The sequence below is a fragment of the Clytia hemisphaerica genome, unplaced genomic scaffold (assembly GCF_902728285.1).
Source record: "Clytia hemisphaerica strain Z4C2 unplaced genomic scaffold, Clytia hemisphaerica genome assembly, whole genome shotgun sequence".
In the NCBI taxonomy this organism is placed as follows: Eukaryota; Metazoa; Cnidaria; class Hydrozoa; order Leptothecata; family Clytiidae; genus Clytia; species Clytia hemisphaerica.
The window spans coordinates 557,070-576,400 of record NW_027103650.1 but is presented as its reverse complement, the minus strand read 5'-3'; the positions used below and the strand labels follow the sequence as shown (position 1 = coordinate 576,400).

The 19,331-nt window shown below is 35.5% G+C and overlaps 1 protein-coding gene across 1 annotated transcript; it reads right to left on the bottom strand.

The window, feature by feature from the left end:
- Positions 1-6,968: 6,968 nt before the first annotated feature.
- LOC136803112 (nucleolar protein 58-like) lies at positions 6,969-19,018 on the bottom strand. Its single transcript, XM_067059862.1, has 4 exons — positions 18,843-19,018; positions 17,878-18,051; positions 16,957-17,433; positions 6,969-8,176 (listed from the first exon to the last, which is right to left on the bottom strand). Exons 1-4 carry the CDS (start codon positions 18,889-18,891, stop codon positions 7,935-7,937), a joined length of 942 nt encoding a protein of 313 aa, XP_066915963.1. The 5' UTR covers positions 18,892-19,018; the 3' UTR covers positions 6,969-7,934.
- Positions 19,019-19,331: the final 313 nt, after the last annotated feature.

The following is a 19,331-nucleotide window of genomic DNA, read 5'->3' as shown; positions in this document are numbered from 1 at the left end:
CTTGACATCAAAGTTTTCCTAATCATCAACAAGTACGGCAAATGTAAAGCGAGCGAAGCGAGAAAAAAATCTAATTGCAATGGTCTAAATGGTATAGTTTGAATAACGCCCTTTCTGATCATTTTTGCAACAATTTAAAAATCTGGTTAAAAGATACGTGACCTGGGAGGGACAGAGTCAAACTTTGAAGATCATTTTTCCCTTTAATTTTGACTTCATCGTATTTTAAGCCAGCTTCCCAACATCCAAAGGACTTTAAAATGCGTTCAGCAACAGCTAAACCGGCGTGCGACGCCGGGTACCGGCTAGTTATTTTTAATCATAATGACTGTTTAAAACAATTATTGTGTTGGTATACAGTATATGGTCCCCAAAACGGAGAGGGCCTCCAAAAAGTAGGTCGTCATTAAAATGAGGATTCTGACCTGTACATTTATCAGAATTAGACAATTTTTGTTTATTTTGAAAGAATGATGGTCATGCTTAAAAATGAGCATATTTTTGATGGTTTGAGACCGCACTGGGCTTAATAATTTGATTTTAACTACACCTACGTTTTGGGGGCCCCAAACCTCCGTTTTGACAACCGGGGTATACTGCAAAAATTTTATTAAAAAAATTTATGCCCAAAACCCTTCAAATCGATCGTAGTCAAAAATAAAAGGGGTAAATGTGACATTTCGAACTAGTATCCATTTGTGGCTGTGTAGGTTGGGTTTTTGAGGTTATACCCTTAGGTGATTGATTTAGGAGCCACCCGCTAAGGCCAAACAATTTTTTAAAGAAAACACGGAATTTTGAGGTTGCTCCAAACTAAGGCTATAGTCAAAAACTCAATGTTGGATTTTTAAGGTTCCAAAATCGAGGTTACCTTTTCTAAACTCAATATCTTTACTATTACAGGGCAGATTATGATAAAATTTCATATCTAGATAGCCAAAAGGTCAAATTTTCATTTTTTGTTTGTTCAATGAGGTTACCTTCCTAGGAATGTTGTGAAAATGAGGTTACCAAAATGAGATGACTTGTAAAGTCAGGTGAGATATTATTTTCTATCATTTTGACTGGAAATAAAATAATGTGACCTGTTAACATCTTTCCTCACATGAAAAGATTAAGTTACAAGTCAATTATGTTGAGTTTTTGAGGTTATTTTGACGCTATCTATGTTGTATGTTGTAGCAAGATGAACTCCATCTTGCTATGATGTTCATTTTTTTAAACGTAAAACAATAGTATCTAGATTAGTCTCATATCCTTTGCTAGTTATTGGCAAAGCTCTCTCATTTTAAGGCATGTCCAAATTTTTTGTAATTTTTAAACACCAATAGCACTCGTCAAGAGGTGTTCATTCATACCTTTTTGGAAGCGTATTAGGGTGTAGAATATGAAAAGTGCTGTTCAATAATTGTTTTGCTTGCCTATAAATAAAGATATATGAATAAATATTGCAAAAAATGTAAAAATTCTCTTGCATTTTACAAAATTTCAGCGCATCTAAAATCATCTAAAAGTTATTTAAAAAATAAGTTTTGCTGACGTCAGCATTTTTACATTTTTTGCATTATTTATTCATATATCTTTATTTAGGCAAAGCCGTCAAATCTCAAACACCAATTTACAATAAAAACGATTGGATTTATCATCTCCACAGTCATATTCACCAGAACGATCAGATCCTGCTGTACAATCATCAGATTTCCAAAATTCTTGAATAGATTAACCAGAGTCGTTAGGTTCTCCCAAAATCACCGGAACCATTAGCTCTGGCACATAAATTTACAAATTTTGATAGTTCGACACCTTAGGGCCACCATTTTCAGCTTTTTCCCCATCGTTACTTCGTTACTTTTTCGTTACCCCTCGTTACTTGCGTTACTTCATCGTTACCGACCGTTACTTCATCGTTACCTGTCGTTACTTACCGTTACTTGTCGTTACCTATCGTTACCTACCGTTACCACTTTTAGTAACAACGCTGAGTACAATGTTTTTCATTATTAATCATTTGGTTTTTCATCTTGCTCATGTTCGTGTAACTAGACGGCTGCTATATCGAGAAAGAAATACAAAGATATTGTGTTGAACGAAAAATAAATGAAGTTATTTTTACTTTTTTTATTTATTGAAGGAATTAGAAAATAATTTAGGATAATTTGTAGTGCGAGTCATTTGAAGTTTTTGAAGCTTTATGATGTTCTTAACTTTTGACTTTTAAGTCTAAAAATGTTATTAAAATATTCTTCAGTTCGCCATTTTGTGAATATTTTTGACCATTCTCCTAAGAAATTGGCTGTTTGTATTGAGTCCCCGAAGCCTTAAAATGCTCTTAACTTGTTTTTAACGTTTCGGCCATCGAAGCCTTATGTTCTTATATGGTTTGTTCTTATAAAAAAACGTGTACTGTCTAGACACATTGCTTAAATGTCTTATTTTTACATGAGTTCCCGTTTCATATCAGACACATATTTCATATCAGGACAGTGTCTTCCTATTGTTATATTGTGCTGATATAAACAAAAAATGTTTTTCTTTTCCCCTTTCTGACCAATAAGTTAAAATCGATGAGTAAGCAAACGATATCACTCTTATTCAAAAACAAAACCTTTAAGACCAGGACAAATTCGTCACACCTCAGTGCTCTTAGTGTGTGGTTTTCAAATGTAACAAGAGCCGCAAAGATGCGGATAAATATTTCCTTTACAAATGATAAAATAATTATTGATGTCCTCAAAAGATTTCAAAGTGCTTTATCTCAGATAACATCAATCAACACAAGTCCCCAAGAATTTCAAAATTCGTTTATGTAATTGCTAGTATTTGCCAACCTCGTCCCCGTGTATCCCAGGCTTTATTTACGTTACTGATTGACGCCAGAGAATACCCTGGTGTTGGCTAATGCAAGAACTTCTCAAAACAATACGTCATAAAAAATTCTGACGTTACAAAGTTACACTGCAATGCAATAGTTTCAAACCCAGGAACAAATGAAATCTGACGTTTTGGTTTTGAATTACGCAATCTTACGCGTTCGAAAACTAGCCAATGCCAGGGTATTATCTAGCGCTTACAGTGAGCATAAAGAAGCTGATAATACATAGGGAACGAGGTTGAGTATTTGCAGGATTATTCCTAAGATGCCGAAGGTTCAAACCTACGGATTACGGAGTATATCCAAGCTGAACTCGACTGAGAATAACAATGCAGTAACCAAATTGACTAGAAAACCTTTAATTTTCGTTACTCTCGGGTACCTTATAGCCGCCCCCCCCCCGCTTATTGATTTTTGGGAAAATGTTTTTGAAAGTTCCCTTTTTTGTCCCAATTCTACTGTATAGATCTTTTTACAAAGAGGACGTCCTGTTGAATAATTTTGTATTCCAGCCATAAAAACAATGATAGAGCCATGCATAATTACTGTATCATGTATATTGTATACATTATGCATGGTTTTATCATTGTTATTCTGCTGGACTACATAATTATTCAATTATTCCTCTTTTTAAAAAATTTGCCACTCAGGACATTTTTATTCCAACCCTCCCCCCCCGCTTATTAAGTTTTGAGATTTTTTCCAACCCCCCCTCCCCGCTTATTCCGATCCCCCCGGCTATTAGGTACCCAAGAGTAGGTGGACTTTAGTTGGATTTTAGTATTATACTATAGCCGTCACCCGGCGTCGCACCTGCTGAGTAGAGTGTTGTGTTATTGAACACATCAAAAGGCCTTGGGATAGTGCATAATTATATCAATATAGAAATATTAGCCAAAAAGGGGAAATATCTGAAATGAAAGAATGACAAAAAGGAAAAAAGTTGTCATGCCAGTCCAGGAAATCACTTGAAAAAATTGTCAATTGAGAACAAAGTTTTCTTCATTTTTTAAATGCATATGTGGAAGAAAATGTCAAGTTTTAAACGCACATTGAAGAAAATATATTCATAACAAATGTTTCCATCTTTTAAATGTACGTGTAAGAAATCTACAAATTTATAAAGTTTTCCACGTTTTCAACGCGTATTGAAGAAAATAATTTCATAACAAAAGTTTTCCATTGTGTAAATATGCACATGTAAGAAATCTCCAAATTTATAACAAAAGTTTCAACCTTTTGCCTTTAAAACGCACGTGGAAAACAATCTACAAATTCACAACCAAAGTTTTCCACATTTTAAATGCACGGGAAAGAAAATCTCCAAATTCACAACAAAAGTTTCCACGTTTAAAACGCACGTGGAAAAAATCTCCACGACCAAAGTTTTCCACATTATAAATGCATGGGGAAGAAGAACAAGATCTCCAAGTACCAAGTTCAAGACAATGATCCCAATTGTTTAATTCCATATTCATTACAATCAAAATTTTAAGAGTTAACATTCTTCGTATTGGCCAAGGTGTTCCGGTTATATCAGCTTAAAAAGTTTGAAATTACAGTTCTGTGAACCGCAACAGAATTTTCCCCACAAAAAGATTTTTTACCAACTGTCACTAACCAGTTAATTCATTGTTGTAGATAAAAACACCAAGGGAAATTCAATCATTAACCAGTCAATTTTGCTCCATGTTTAAATTTTTAGCTCAGCAAACCTCTAGCTAAATCATAGTTCATCACCAACCATTGCTGATTGCGCATTGGGTGGTGCATACCATAAAAGTGAGTTCAAACTTTTTTGATGTTGCAAGTATTTTTTTCAGGTATAACATGGTCAGATTTATCCACAATATCACTTTAGGTAAATATACAGGCAAAATTGAAGTTAGCTTGTTGTGAAACATGAAAGTTGACAAAATGTCCTGTTTTTCCAAGACCATCAAGATAAGAGATTGTATGTCTCACACCAAGAGTATGTAAGCGAAAAATCAAATCCAGACAATCGTACAAAAAACATGATCCAATTCAACTCATGAAAGCATAAAAACCAAAGAAAAATAGCGAAAGAGCAACATTTGTTGTCTATTTTTTGCCTCCATCTTTGTTATGACTGTTAAAAAGCAGTATGGTCCGATCAACAATACGCTTTCGAACCGGCGAGACGTTTTCCGATCGGCAAGGAGAATAGACCCACCGTACGCATATTTCCTACGACGTGTCTTGAAAAAATGACGTCTCACCTTCCGCCTCGAAAAAAAACATCATACTGTTTTTAATATACCGCCGGAGCTTGATTTAAAAAGAGACTCATGTACAAACTCACGAAATTGACCAAAACCGGCGTTAGACTTGAAGAAGGAGAAGGAGAAGGAGAAGGAGAAAAATTTTTTTTTTTTTTTTTTTTTATATATATTTCCCAGAGCCTCAGTTGACTGGGTCTAAAAACGTAACATACATTATATGTATAAGTACAGGTTGAAATATTAAAACATAGAAAAAACAAAGGGTTAGAAAATAGTAAAAGAAAAAACTAGTTTATATAAGCAGTAGCTTCAGTGATAATAATATCATCCAAGTTTTCAGTTTTCTGCTTTTTGAGCACACGAGACCCACGTAAACATAAGACTGTGGATCTAATCAGAGCAAAAGCAAGTTTTGTTCTTATCCAGTTTAAAGTCTGATTAAACAGTTCATCCCTCTTGTCGGAAATCAGGATAGCTAAAGATTTGATGAAATTTGAAGCTTCTCTAGCGGTTCCCCCGTTGGTTGTGAAGATTAGGGGTGTGAAGGATCCTTGTTCCACGTTTATGATTCGATGGTTATAGTGGGTTTTCTTCTCTCTTTCATTTGCTTCGAAAGCGCTTTTGAGGCTCTTCCTAGAATACCGTTGAGCTTAGGCATTGAATACCCTGACATCAAAAAATGCTCTCTGGCCTCTAGTCCAGAACCCCATAGCGCTTATATCAGCTCTTGCTCCGGGTTCGGTGATTGTTCCGGTTGGCAGGTCCTCCCCTGTAAGTGGCTCGAGTTGTGGTTCTATTGTGACGTCTTTCTTGACATCACTGATCAGCTTAGCGATAGTGTCCCTGAGTTCGTTATGCCTCTGGTAGACAAAACCCCCTTTGGCACAGGATAAGACATGCTCGACAGTGTAAACTTTACCACATGCACAGTGAGTAGGCAAGTGTTTCAATTGCCATCTGTAACGTACTATAATTGCGTCAAAAAACTCTCTCTTCGATAATACAAAGTTCTCATTTTTGAGGGGTAATGCTGTCAGCCAGTTTGACGCTCCTTGGGCTTGGGCTAGATCGTTTGCTCTAAGCTCATCCTGGTTCATCTGGGATCTGATGTCCTGTAACAGTGTTTTCTGTCTTGCTTCTTTCTCGCGCGTTACTTTGTATTTGGTGGTTGCGTTTAGTGGGTTGCAGTTGAGCTCCTTTTGTTGGTTGACTATGTCAGTTTTGAGCTGGTGGCTGACTCTTCTTGAGTTGCTATGCTCGATATCGGAGATCTCAGATAGGATGGGTATACCCAAACCCCCCAACTTCACCGGTAGACTGAGGAGCTTCCTTTCCATCTGGTTGCAGTGATGTCCCTCTGTCAAGGCTGGTATAAGATGCTGGTCTATTGCGTCGTCTAGGGGTTTCAGTAGATCGGAGATGTCATCCAAGACTCGAATATGATAGGTGAATTTGTGAATGAACCCACCTACAAAAGCACTGTATGCACACTGAGGCTGTGACTTGGCAATATCTGATAGATCGATAATCTCCTTGACCCAATCTGATACTTTAGACTTAAGGTAATCAGATTTGAAATGTTCAGTTCCTAAAGTGCCACCAAGGTATTTCCGACCATTTGTTGTTATATTGATGTTGGTTCCCTCAAAAAGTTCTAATGCTTCAAGGTACTTGTTCTCTTTTACAATCAGCCAAGATTTGCTAGCCTTAGGGTGATAACCAAGGTAGGGTCCGAGTCTGTTTATTTCTGACGGAGAAAAATTACCGTTTTAACAAATATTTCCTTCTGGAAAGGAAATATTTAAAAACCAAAATACCACGGATGACAAAACCTAAAAGATCGAGTCGCTAGATACCATTTTTTCTGATCTGATTATATATTTTAAAACAATGTCTAAAATTCTATTTATATCCCTCACAATGAAACGTTTTTATCCTATAAAACTAATTCTATTAAAAAGTGTTCTTTCATTTCAAAACCAAGAGAACGCCCCCTTCTCACAGACCCTGTGGAATTTTTTCAGTGAAACTCGATGGGATTGATATTTTTTTCAATTCTTTTGTTTTCAAATCAGAAAACTCAGTGGGTATGGGAAAAATAGCACATCATATTTCGCAGTGAGGATTGGTTCCCGGATTGGTTTGTTTGATTATTTTCAGTGGGGATAAATATTGGAGGGTAATTTTCCACCGGGACGATATTTTGGCCAATTTTTCCAGTGGGCCTATGAGAAGAAGTGTATAAGATAATACCCTTGAATTTCGATTGGGGCGTGCTTTTAGCATTCCATAAAGTTCCAAAAATCCTGCTTAAGATAAATTCCTAACAAAAATAACAACAAAATCTTATATCTATCAGATCCGTTCTGAGCCCGAAAAAAGAAATATGATCAGTGGTGCCCCAGGGGGTGGAGGTACTTAGGCAAAAATGGATGCTGGATATGTGCGGACGGTAAGGGTCAGTTTTTTCACCCTTCAAAGTCTCTCTGGGTGTCGGAAAAATCAGAAAGTTCTAAATTAGTCTCTCTAAGGGTCGGAAAATTTACGATTTTAGGAATTTTTTTTGATTTTAAGTGAAAAATTATAAAAAAATTTCTCTTAGGGCACCACTTTTTTCAAAAATTGAAGAAAATTTTTCAAAAAAGTCTCTCTAAAGGTCACCTTTTCAGCAAAAATCAGTCTCTCTAAGGGTCGGTTTTCGGAGGTCCCGTCAGCACATATCCCTCATCCGCCAACCCCTAGTACCCCCCCTCCCGGACGGTGCCACTCGTGAATCTTAAAGAATTACAAAATCAATTAAATTTTGATCATTTAAAAGTTTACATAAGTCTTTTTGCCTCATCTTTGAAACCAAATGGTTGTCCTGGAAGCAGGACTGCACTAACTTCTTTGCATTTTTCTTCATGATGATGAAAAAAGCAATCTTTTGGGCCTTTACCGAAATCTAAACAATGGACGTATCCAACTGTTTTACAAGTAAACTTTTTCAAACCATCTGGTGTCATCTTTTGAGTACGAGATACATGAGCGGTTTTAAACTTGATTTCCACCACTTGCGGTTCTAAACGTGAAAGATATTTTAAAAAAGATAGAGATAGTTTGAGATAATATTTGGTTCAAAAATTCCAATCCAAAAAGCAAGTTTTTTTTACCTCAATACCGCAAATAGAATAACTTTAAACACCTTGAAAGGAAATTTTTTAGATATTTTAAAATGTCATGTCTTAACTTTAATATACAATTTAAGAATGTAGTTTTTTTTTCTTTGGGTTGCCTCGTGCCAAATTTTAACATTCTACGTTGTCGGGGACAAAGTATTTAAATACATATCCAAGAATTTGAATTGCCCAGTCAATCGTTTCTACCATTTATGGACATAAATAACCTAAACTTTTCAAAATTAAAAAGAGTCTCGGAAAAATGAGAGCTATCAATTAGTCCTTACCTACTATAAAAAAGCTATTAAAGTCTGTCCAGATATAATTGGCAGTGGAAACAAGAATGTCTGTAACTTGTAATAGTGAAATATAATTCCAAATTTTTTTTTGCTTGTTTTAGAGAATCAAAAGCCCTATATTTGAATGTATTTTTTGTTGTAAAATTCGCGAGTTTTAGCGGTTAAATTTGCGATCTCAAAAATTGAGCTTTTTTTCTTTTCATGTGATAACGTTCATTTTTAAACTAGCGGTAGTTCAACCTTAGGTAAAGAAGGTTGTTGAATTTCAAGGCAAACGGAAAAATCCTCAAGAAGATATGGGACCCTAAATACCCTTTGGTAGCACTTTTCTGTGAAATATCAAATATCCAAATTTTTACCAAAAAAGGGGGTTATTTTATCTTTTTAAAACAGTGCAATTAAAAGTTGGAAAGTGTTAAGTGTTGCTGCATTGGCGTTATTGGTGTCATTGATCATTTCGAAACAAAGTGAATACACAATTTGTTTTTATTGAAACGATAAGCACATTGAACTTATATTGCCTTTGTTATTTCTAAGTAATTAAAGAACTTCCCAAAACAATATGCACAGTTTGGCTATGAGGTCATTATCGTAAAAAGATGGTAAAATGTGTTATAATATATGATTGAAAAACTGTTTTATCATCACTACCCCCGTTTTTAGTATTAACCTTTACCACGCCGAGGCCGTAAATTTACGTTCTAATATATAGCCGAGGCCGTAAATATACGTTTTTTATGGGGTGTTAAGAAAAGCCGCCCTACCGCCTTAAAGACGCCCTTAAATCCTGGGAAATGTCTTATATGACGGAGAGAAAATGTAAACAAACTGGAAAATCAGGCAAAATATTCTTTTGGAAATTATGAGCTCATTGACTGCTGTAACTAACTTTTTATGTTTATTTAGTGGAAAATGGTTTGTTTTATTGGTTGGAAGTGTTATGTATTGCTTGTTTGTAGTTTAGTCAGTGTTTGAGGTAAGTTTCTGCCTCCTTATTCTTTAGTATGACGGTGCATTAAGGGTGGGGCTGGAGGCTTGTCGGCCATCATCGACCGTCACCGAAACCCAAGTTAAGGCTTCTGATAAGGCTGCAAAGAGTTTCAAAGTGTATATACTATGTTATTTCTATTGCTTTCATGCTGGTTGATGATAGGAAAGTCACTTTTAGCTGTTTTTAGTGATATTTCCCATAAAAATTACCTCAAGGGGCCTCTGCCTTACGTGTCTCTGATTTACGTGGAAATTTTCTCGAAAACCAAGGTTTTCTAAAAATGAACTCTGCCTTTTCTAGTAAAGGTATGATTGTGATTTTTTGGCTAGCAGTTGTAGTTATAATGGTGGAAATAATGAGCTAGAAATTTATGGTACATGTTTTTTCTTTTATAAGCATAACGTTTATAAGCATATGCAGGCTCAGTTTTTGGTACCTAAACAATGGCTCTATTGTTTGAGAACAATAGAATGCTAAGCATAATGCGAGCCTGATGTAGGGGCAGACACTTGCTTATAAAAAAAAAAACATGTATCGCAAATGTTCTCCCCACTTTTTTTTTAACCGGAACTTAAAATTTTGAAAAATATGACAAATTGCGTTTTGAATTTTTTTCAACTCTAAGGCAGAAGACTACTGTGTCACCATTGATAGAGGAAAATCCTTTATTTTAACATTTTTAGAAAGCAGGATAGTTGGGCTTTCCAGAATGGGCTTGTTTTTTTGAATCGGTTTAGTAGATCAAAAGTTATGACGGAAAGCGTAAAACTGTCATTTTTCCCAAAAAGACAAGGCGTGCACGGGGTGAAGTTCCCAAAGAGAAGGCGTGGTAAAGGTTAAAATTTGGAGATTTGATGTTTCACAGAAAAAATGCTACCAAGGGGTATTTCGGGTCCCATATCTTCCGAAGGACTTTTCCATTTGCCTTGAAATTTAACAATCTTCTTAACCTAAGGTTGAACTACGCAAGTGGAGACCGGCCTTAAGGTTGAACTACCACTGGTTTAAAGATGAACGCTGTAGAATAAGTAGAAAAAAAGCTCAATTTTTGCAATCTCAAATTAAATGAATTAAATTTTTCAACAAAAAATACATTCAAATATAGCGCTTTTGATTTTCTAAAAGAAGCAAAAACATTCTTTGCAATTATATCGGGCTATCAAAAGTTACAGGCATTCTTGTTTCCACTGCCATTTATATCTGGACAGACTATTTTTCACGCCTGATGTTCAATAACGTTATTGTGAGCGCGTTTACACTAAAAGGTTTCCTTGATTAGTACATCGTAGTCACACTATGAAATTTTAAAAATTTTTAAATGGTTTTTAACAATAGAGCTTCTCAATAGTGCTTTTCTCTATTAGTTTTCAGTTTGTTTTTCTCTTACCAGGAAATTAATAAACAAACTCATTCAAACTTTTTGACCTTTTACATTATGGACACCGAATCAAAAGCACTACTTCTGCTCCTTCTCAAGCACTATCAAAAGAAGCATAAAAAACGACGTTTTAGCAAAATTTGTTTCAAAAACGCAATATCCCATCATCGCTCGTTAACTAGAAGATTCTTTTTGTCATCCATCATGCGTACTTCTTTGCTACAATTAAGAGTTCGTAGAGCACGTTCGTTATGGGCTTACCCAAGACAAGAGTTTTGGTTTTCGCGTATGCAGGCAGATCAGATTTTTAATCATTTTTGGCGTAACGATTTTCGAATGTCACGGGAGACCTTTCTGTCGTTAGTAGCACTTGTTCGGCCAAGATTAGAAAAACGTGACACACAGTTACGCAGAGCAATACCCATAGAAAAAAGAGTAGCGATTGCTTTATGGAGGCTGGCAACTGGAAACTCCTTTAGGACTGTCGCAAAAACATTTGCCGTTGGAAGCTCAACGGCAGTACAAATAACAAAGGAATTTTGTTTAGAACTAACGAGACTCTCCCAAAGGTTTATCAAATTTCCTCAAACAAGAAGAGATACTGCTAAGGCGATAGAAGAATTTAAGATGAACTACCAAACCGAATTTCCCCAGGTAGTTGGCGCTTTGGATGGAACTCACATCCCAATATCTGCTCCCAGTGTTGAATCGAAAGCTGACTATTACAGTAGGAAACAGTGCTACACAGTATCAGTACAAGGGTTAGTTGGGGCAAATTTAATGTTTTTAGATGTTGCAACGGGATTTCCAGGTAGTTGTCACGACGCTAGAAACCTTCGAAACTCCTCACTCTTTAGAAGGGCCGAAAATCAAGAAATTTTGACGAAACCTATTGACGTAATCGATGATTCAGAAATAAGACCCCTTGTCCTCGGAGACGGTGCCTATCCCTTACTATCATGGCTAATCACACCACACCAATTCGGACCAGGGCTAACAAGAGATCAACGTGTTTTTAACCGAAAATTATCGAGTGGTCGGGTTCATGTCGAGAGAGCATTTGGGATCTTAAAAGCTCGATGGAGAATCTTACTCAAACGACTTGATATTAGGATTGAAAATGTCGCTGCTGTGACAATCGCCTGCGTCACTCTACACAATTTTTGTCAAATGAACAATGAAACTTATACAGACGAGGATGGTGTTCTCGAAAATATTTTGAGACAAGAGAGACAGTCAAGACAAAGAAGACGGCAGAATTATGATCGAAATCCTAATGGAAATACTTCTCGTATCTCATTAACCAACTATTTAAATCAATAAACGACATGTCAAAAGAAAAACTATGATAAAAATCCTAATCTGGGCTCCCAGAATACTGTCCGTGACAAGTGATCGAAGTGACAAGTGCCAATTCGTGTCAATGTAAAATTTCAAAAGATACTACTGCGTACTACTGTAATAATACCGTTTTTAACAAAAGAATTTTTCTGAACTTAAAAAAGTCTGAAAAGTTATTTGTTGTTGTTGTTATTGTCTTTATTACCGGCAAATATCTGTCCAAATTTTAAGAAAAACTCTCTTTCTTTTTCTTTGTCTTTGGCTTCAGCCTCAAGCTGTTTTTGGTGCATTGATAGTTGAAATTTTTGAAAGTTTTCTTCACTTCTCTCAAAAACTTTAATTTGCTCCTTTTGCATTTCGATAAGCTGTTCCTGGAATGTTTTCGGTTTTTCTTTCTTTGGAACTTTCTTGGCGGAATGTTTACGCACGTCAGTTTCTAACTGTTTCACATATTCTAGTGAACTATCTAAGTCATCTTGTGTCTCGTTTTCTTCGATAAGTTTTCTCTTGATAGCTGAACTTGCACTGCAAGGTTCAATGCTCGACGCATCATCTTTCTCAACTGCTGGTGGTGTGGTTAAATCAAAGTTCTCAGAAGGCTCTAACTCGTTTCCTGCGCCGACTTCAAAAAATTCAGGTAGATTTTCAACATCTCTGTCGGATAACACTTTGTCAATATCATCAAAATATTCACACTTTTTAACAGCGGCTCCACCAGTTGATTCGTTCATGAGCTTTTTGCATTTATGATATTTGTCTTTCATTCCCCATATCTTTTGCTTGCATTGATTTAGATTTTTCGGTTGTCCATGCTTTGAAACTTTTTTCACGATGTCCGGCCAAACCTGGTTACAGCGACTTGATTGAATTTCGTTGAAATTTTCGCACCATTGCGTGATTAGTATATGTTTTTGTGTTTTGGTGAAACGAATTTTCTTTGGTTGAGGTTGTGTTTGAGGAGCTTGGTGTGGAACGACTTGTTGTGGAAACATTGGAGGTACCATTTGCTGAGGTGGAAAGGGTTGCATTGGCGGTATTTGTGAAGATACCATTTGTTGTGATGCCATTGGTGGCATTTCGTTAAGGTGACTTGGTACAGGATAATACGTAGGTTTGTAACCTGGACCACAATAATTGTTATAATTCATTTTGCTTCGCTTCACAAACTCAACACTTTGCACACAGAAACAGTGCACAGCTTTCTTTGTAATGATTTGTGTGAGAGAAATCTTCTCACGTTTATTTATATCACCACACCCACCCCATTATATTCTGTATGAATGATACACTACTTCTTTTATGGAAACAATGAAATCAACCAGATAGCATTTTGCATTTTTCTGAGAGGTCCATTGTTTTAAAATTCAAAACAGAAAAGAGGAGCTCGGGGGCACCTCGAAATTTTTTTAAAATTTAAACAATAAAGTCTTTTGTGTTTGGCTTGAGCAAGAGAAGAAAAAACTCAAAACTTTTCAGACCGGAATTGATTTGAGATCGTAACTGAAAAGAATTTTGCTTCTACCTATTGTTATCCGATTTTATAAAAATTAAAATCTCTAGTGTGACCACAATGGTAATTTCCCTAAATTTCCTTAATCCATCAAAGTGGTACAACAAAGAGATTGTGCAAAGTTAGTTCATAAGAGACAAAAGAGGAAATCGTGCACTTTTTTGTTTCTATTTTACAAGCAATTTTCAAGCAACAGTGTAATAATACACTCTTTTTCTCCAAGTCATCTGAGTTTGAAATCGCAAAACTTTTTGTTCATTGCACGCATCCTTTGTTTATGCTTCTTTTGTTTTTTTTTAAAGGGTGCTCCTACCTTAAGACAGTAGGGCTAACGACTCTTAATCAAGGAGGATCGATTAAAAGTGACAGTCATGGGTTTTTTCCACTGACGGCCATTTTTATGTTCAATTAAAAAAAATTATTTCATTTCCCCCAACAACACAGGAAAAATCGAAAATCTTTTGTATTTCCTGATCCGCTTATATCTTCGCTCTTTTGTTCTCTCATACATGCCCTCGACCATGTATTTAGAGAATTAGAAAATGCGTGCAAAATACAAAAGATTTAACGGTTTTTCTCCTGTGTTTTGGGAAATAGAATATTTTCTGAAAAAAAAAATTAACGTGCAACCATCTCTTTTCATTCAAAAATTATGAATAGTTTGGGCTATTCATCGTTTTATCAAAAATTACATTAATCCTGTTAGCTTACCAAGCCGTCAGTGGAAAAACACCCAATGCGTTGACTCTTTTATACACCAGGAATATGTTATAGCGGAGCTGTATAACGCACATTTAAAAAGCCTTGTTCTATCTCTGTCCCTGACATTAAAATTTGATATGAAATTTAACTTTTTTAATTACAAATTCGTGAAATTTGGATTTCCTCTTAGCCAATGATTCTGCTGCTGCATTTATCGTTCACGATTAAAAACTTTTAATTATCAAGAGGGTCTGTAAAACATTGGTGAATGACAATTTAAAAAAATTAAAAACATTGTTTTCATTGTAAAGTTATAAGAAGTTTCTTCTCTAAGATTATAAATAGTACTTTTTCATTTGAAATACCTCGCTACACCGCGGGGTGCCTCACTTTCTAACTGATATTTTCAGATAGTAAGTCTGTATGTCTGATTATAGAAAAAAATTTAAGTCAATTGAAACAATATTTGTCAAAATATTTACATCCGAAGTTTTTAAAGAGAAATCATGAAAGCTTATCTCGAATTCATAACACACGCTGATAAAAATAGATTTCATTTACAAGGAAGCTTTTGGGGTATCTTCTACAAATATTATTTTGATGAAAAGCGGGAACATCATAAAGCAGGTGAGGTCTAAATACAAATACGCCCTTTTGACGTCATTCTATTGATTCGTTATTCATTCTGTAAATATCTCTCTCTCGTAAACAACAAAGTTCCATGTGTTCGAAAAAAATTCCAGAGGAATTTTTTGAAAATGTTTTCTTGCGTAAACACAAGTCTCCTTTAACAGAATCTCTCAATAATTTCCAAAGTAAACTTCTTTCAAAGTTCCAGCAAAAAAGATTCTAAAGTTCGACGTTTTCCCAAACAAATCTCCAGTTCCAGTAAAGTTTCCCAATTTTGACGATTCAAAATGTCTTGCTTTCTAAATACGTACAATTCTCAACGTTCAAGTAACCAATTTTCGATATATTCTTTAGTCGTAGGGGCCAAATTTCCAATGGGGCCGAGAAAATATCAAACTTTGTTCCCGTTCGTTAAAAGTCGTAAATCTCAAATTCTCAATCAAGTCTCAAGTATCCAAATCATGTGTAACAATGTACTCCAAAGTTCTCAAATCCTAAAATCAAATGTGTAAAGATCAAATTCTCAAATCAAATGTGTGACGATATATTCCCCAATGACGGATAGGAATTATTCGTAAATTTGTATCCAAACTTCTCCAATTTTCGATACAATCTAAATGTCAAAAGTTTTCAAATTCAAATCTCAATCAATGTGTCACGATATATTCCCCCACGGATAGGAATTATTCGTAAATTTGTATCCTCAAATCTCAAATCAAATGTGTGACGATATATTCCTCCAATGACGGATAGGAATTATTCGTAAATGTGTATCCTCAAATCTCAAATCAAATTGTAAGACGATATATCCCCCATGACGGATAGGAATTATTCGTGAATTTGTATCCAAAGTTTTCCAATTTTCAATACAATCTATAAGTCTCAAAAGTTTTCAAATTCAAAAATTCTCAAATCAAATGTGTGACGATATATTCCCCAATGACGGATAGGAATTATTCGTAAATGCGTATCCAAACTTCTCCAATTTTCGATACAATCTAAATCTCAAAAGTTTTCAAATTCAAATCTCAAATCAATGTGTGACGATATATTCCCCCAATGACGGATAGGAATTATTCGTAAATTTGTATCCAAAGTTCTCCAATTTTCGATAAATTCTAAATCTCAAAAGTTTTCAAATCAAATGTAAATCCATAAATCGTATCCGTGTGAGTTCCAAGTTCAACAGCATAAGTTCAATCAATAAATGTTTCATTAAATTTCCAATCAAATCCATAAATCAGTGTCCAATAAGTTCAGGTTCAGCAGCACAAGTTCAATAATTATTTATTCAAATCAATTCCAAAATCATTCCAAGTCGGTCAAGTTCAACAACGATAATTCAATAAAAGTTCTTTAAAAAAACTTTTATACCAGATTCATATCCGGTTCGTTTGGACCAAATGTCCGAAACGAAATAAGTGGGAGGACTGTATATTATTAGATGTTTCTTCTTCTCTATCTGGTTTCGTACTCATCATAAATTACAAATGTCGCGCTATTTATATATCCACGTGACCCTACTGGTCACGTGGTCAAACTGTCAATCATAATTTCTATTCCACGACAGGGACAGTGGTGGATTTCTATTATCAACAGTTTACAATAGAAAAGACAAAGAAGCAATCCGCTAAGGAATTCTCGTCCTTCATCCAGCTCCGCTATAACATATCCCTGTATACACTTTGTATGAATGATTCTATAATAACAATTTAAAATAAGGAAGCTTTCCAGTGTAAATGCACCCTGTCTATCATGTACCATGGAAAAAAGAATAATTTGCTGTCGTGTAAATTCCGTGGGCGCTATGATTTCAATGATATAAAACCTACCGAATGGGAAAACAAACGGCTTTTCCTTTTCCTCAGGCTTCTTCGTCTCTTCTGGTTTCTTGTTTTCCTTGGGTTTTTCCTTTTCCTCGGGCTTTTCACTTTCTTCGGTTTTTTCCTTCTCCCCGGTTTTTTCTTTCTCCTCGGGCTTTCCGTTTTCCTTGGGTTTTTCCTTTTCCTCGGGCTTTTCACTTTCTTCGGTTTTTTCCTTCTCCCCGGTTTTTTCTTTCTCCTCGGGCTTTCCGTTTTCCTTGGGTTTTTCCTTTTCCTCCGGCTTTTCGTTTTCCATGGGTATTTTCTTTTCCTCGGGATTTTCGTCTTCCTTGGGTTTTTCGTTTTCCTCGGGCTTTTTGTTTTCCTCGGGTTTATCATTTTTCGAAACTAAACCTCTGACATTGGGGTTTAAGGAGAAATATTTATCTTCGTACACATCTTCAAGAGCTTCAGCGTTCTTTCTTTCCGTTTCCGAGCGGATGTCATCTTAAATAAACAAATATTACAGCATATATATTCTAAAATTTTGAAAAAAAAAGAAATTAAGGAAATCTCAAAATCAATTACTCAGAATCAGCCAGGGGGGTCTCATAAGAAGGAAAGTGCTACCATAACTCCTCTTCTCTTGAAAGAGCTTTGAAAATCATAATGAGCAAAGAAAATAAGGAAATTCTTGTATGATAGAAAAAACCACAGTATACACCTTTTCGACCGTAGCCGCCAATTGCCACGTGGGCATTTTTTGTCCATTTTACCACCCTAAAACCGTCCCAGTCTTTTTTTCGCACCTATAGACCTAGACAATAGAAAAAGGTGTAAAAAAAGATTGGATCGAATTTAGGGGGATAATTAAATAATAAAGTGCGATTACGGTCGAAACGGTGTATTGAGCAAGTTGAAAAACATTTAAATATGAAAGAAATGGTTTACCATTGAATTTTTTGAACTTTTTCATTCTCAATTCTCTTCGTCTTTCATCCAAAAATGCTTTGCGATAATTTTCAATTGCTTCAATTCTTCTTTGGTTCATCACGTCCATTCTCTCTTGGTATTCATCATCAAGGTTCTCATCTTGAATGAACTTATTTGACCATCTCGCCTCACCTGATATATCGATAACAGAAGCAACAAATGAAAATTATGAAATTATGCATTTAGTTGGAAAGATATATATCATACTGCGAAGACAAATCCCGATTTCATTCAATGCGCATTCGGTGAGGCAAAAGTAACCATGACAATCCTCCAGGATCTTGAATGAAATCCACACCTCTGAAATTTCAGCCCCACTGAGGAAAAAGTTCCATCGGGGCTGTGAGACAGGGGTGTAAATCAAATCACGAATAAGAAACGCAGAAAAGATTCGGGGAAAGAGTGAAATCTCAGAACGTAACATCTACGGCGAGACCCCGGACCTTCAACTTACGCATTCACGGTTTCTTTTGAAGGAAACACGTTTCATTAATTTTTATAAGTCTCAGAAGAGTTTTAAATAACTGGAAATAGAAAATTGTACAATCTACTTGAGCTTAACATGTGCTCTCCATCTTCGATGCTTGGGATATTAATGTTATTCAGACATGGGCAATAAAATTCTTACAGTTTTTATCCACAGCTTAGTTTAAAGACCGATTGGGTCGTCGAAAAACATGATTTTACCTTAAAGTTTTCATTCTATTGCCCGCCTCCTTTAGAGCTTTAATTTGGGCGGTCGCCAATCCACTATTGGAGTACCAAATAAAAAACTGGTCGAAATTAGATTTTCTAGAAGGGTCTATTAAAGTCAATTTAAAGAGGATAGAATTATAAATTTTTCCCCAAAGTTAATTTTTGAAATGTGTGTCAATGTTTCGAAACAAACACTATATTACATACAGGTAAAAAAATATACGTACATTGGACTGCAAAGATGAGTGCTGCAACAAAAAGCAATGTCAACTTCATATTTTATCTTTTACAACATGCGCTTCTTACACTGTACCTGATTGATATGAAATTGTGCAGCTTGTGTAGGGAGTCTAAATGTAAAAATGATTTCCAGATATTAGATTAAAAGTACTTTCATCAAGATAAGCTAGCAAACGCTTTTTTTATTAAAAAATATCACAAAGATTTCTATAATATATAAGCATAACGTTTTACTAATGCAAACCTCCTATAGGCGGTTAGACACTTATTAAAATTGCCAGCTTGTGCAGGGAGTTTAAATGTATAAATAGATCTTATCGGATTTTTTGATTTTTCTAAAAAAACGATGCATTGTGGGATTGTTTCGGGAGTATTACAATAGAAATCTCTTAGGAATTCATCGAGGGAATTCTATGTACCCCCCCCCCCGAAACAATCCCACAATGCATGGCTGTTTTAGAAAAACCAAAAACTCC

Bases quoted from the DNA above. Each gene is read 5' to 3' on its own strand.
- LOC136803112 (XM_067059862.1), bottom strand. From the start codon at position 18,891: ATGAAGTTGACATTGCTTTTTGTTGCAGCACTCATCTTTGCAGTCCAA. The intron at 17,434-17,877 runs GTAAACCATTTC...TGTTTATTTAAG, and splicing joins AAAGTTCAAAAAATTCAATG to ATGACATCCGCTCGGAAACG. The intron at 8,177-16,956 runs GTAGGTTTTATA...TTTCACGTTTAG, and splicing joins GCCGTTTGTTTTCCCATTCG to AACCGCAAGTGGTGGAAATC.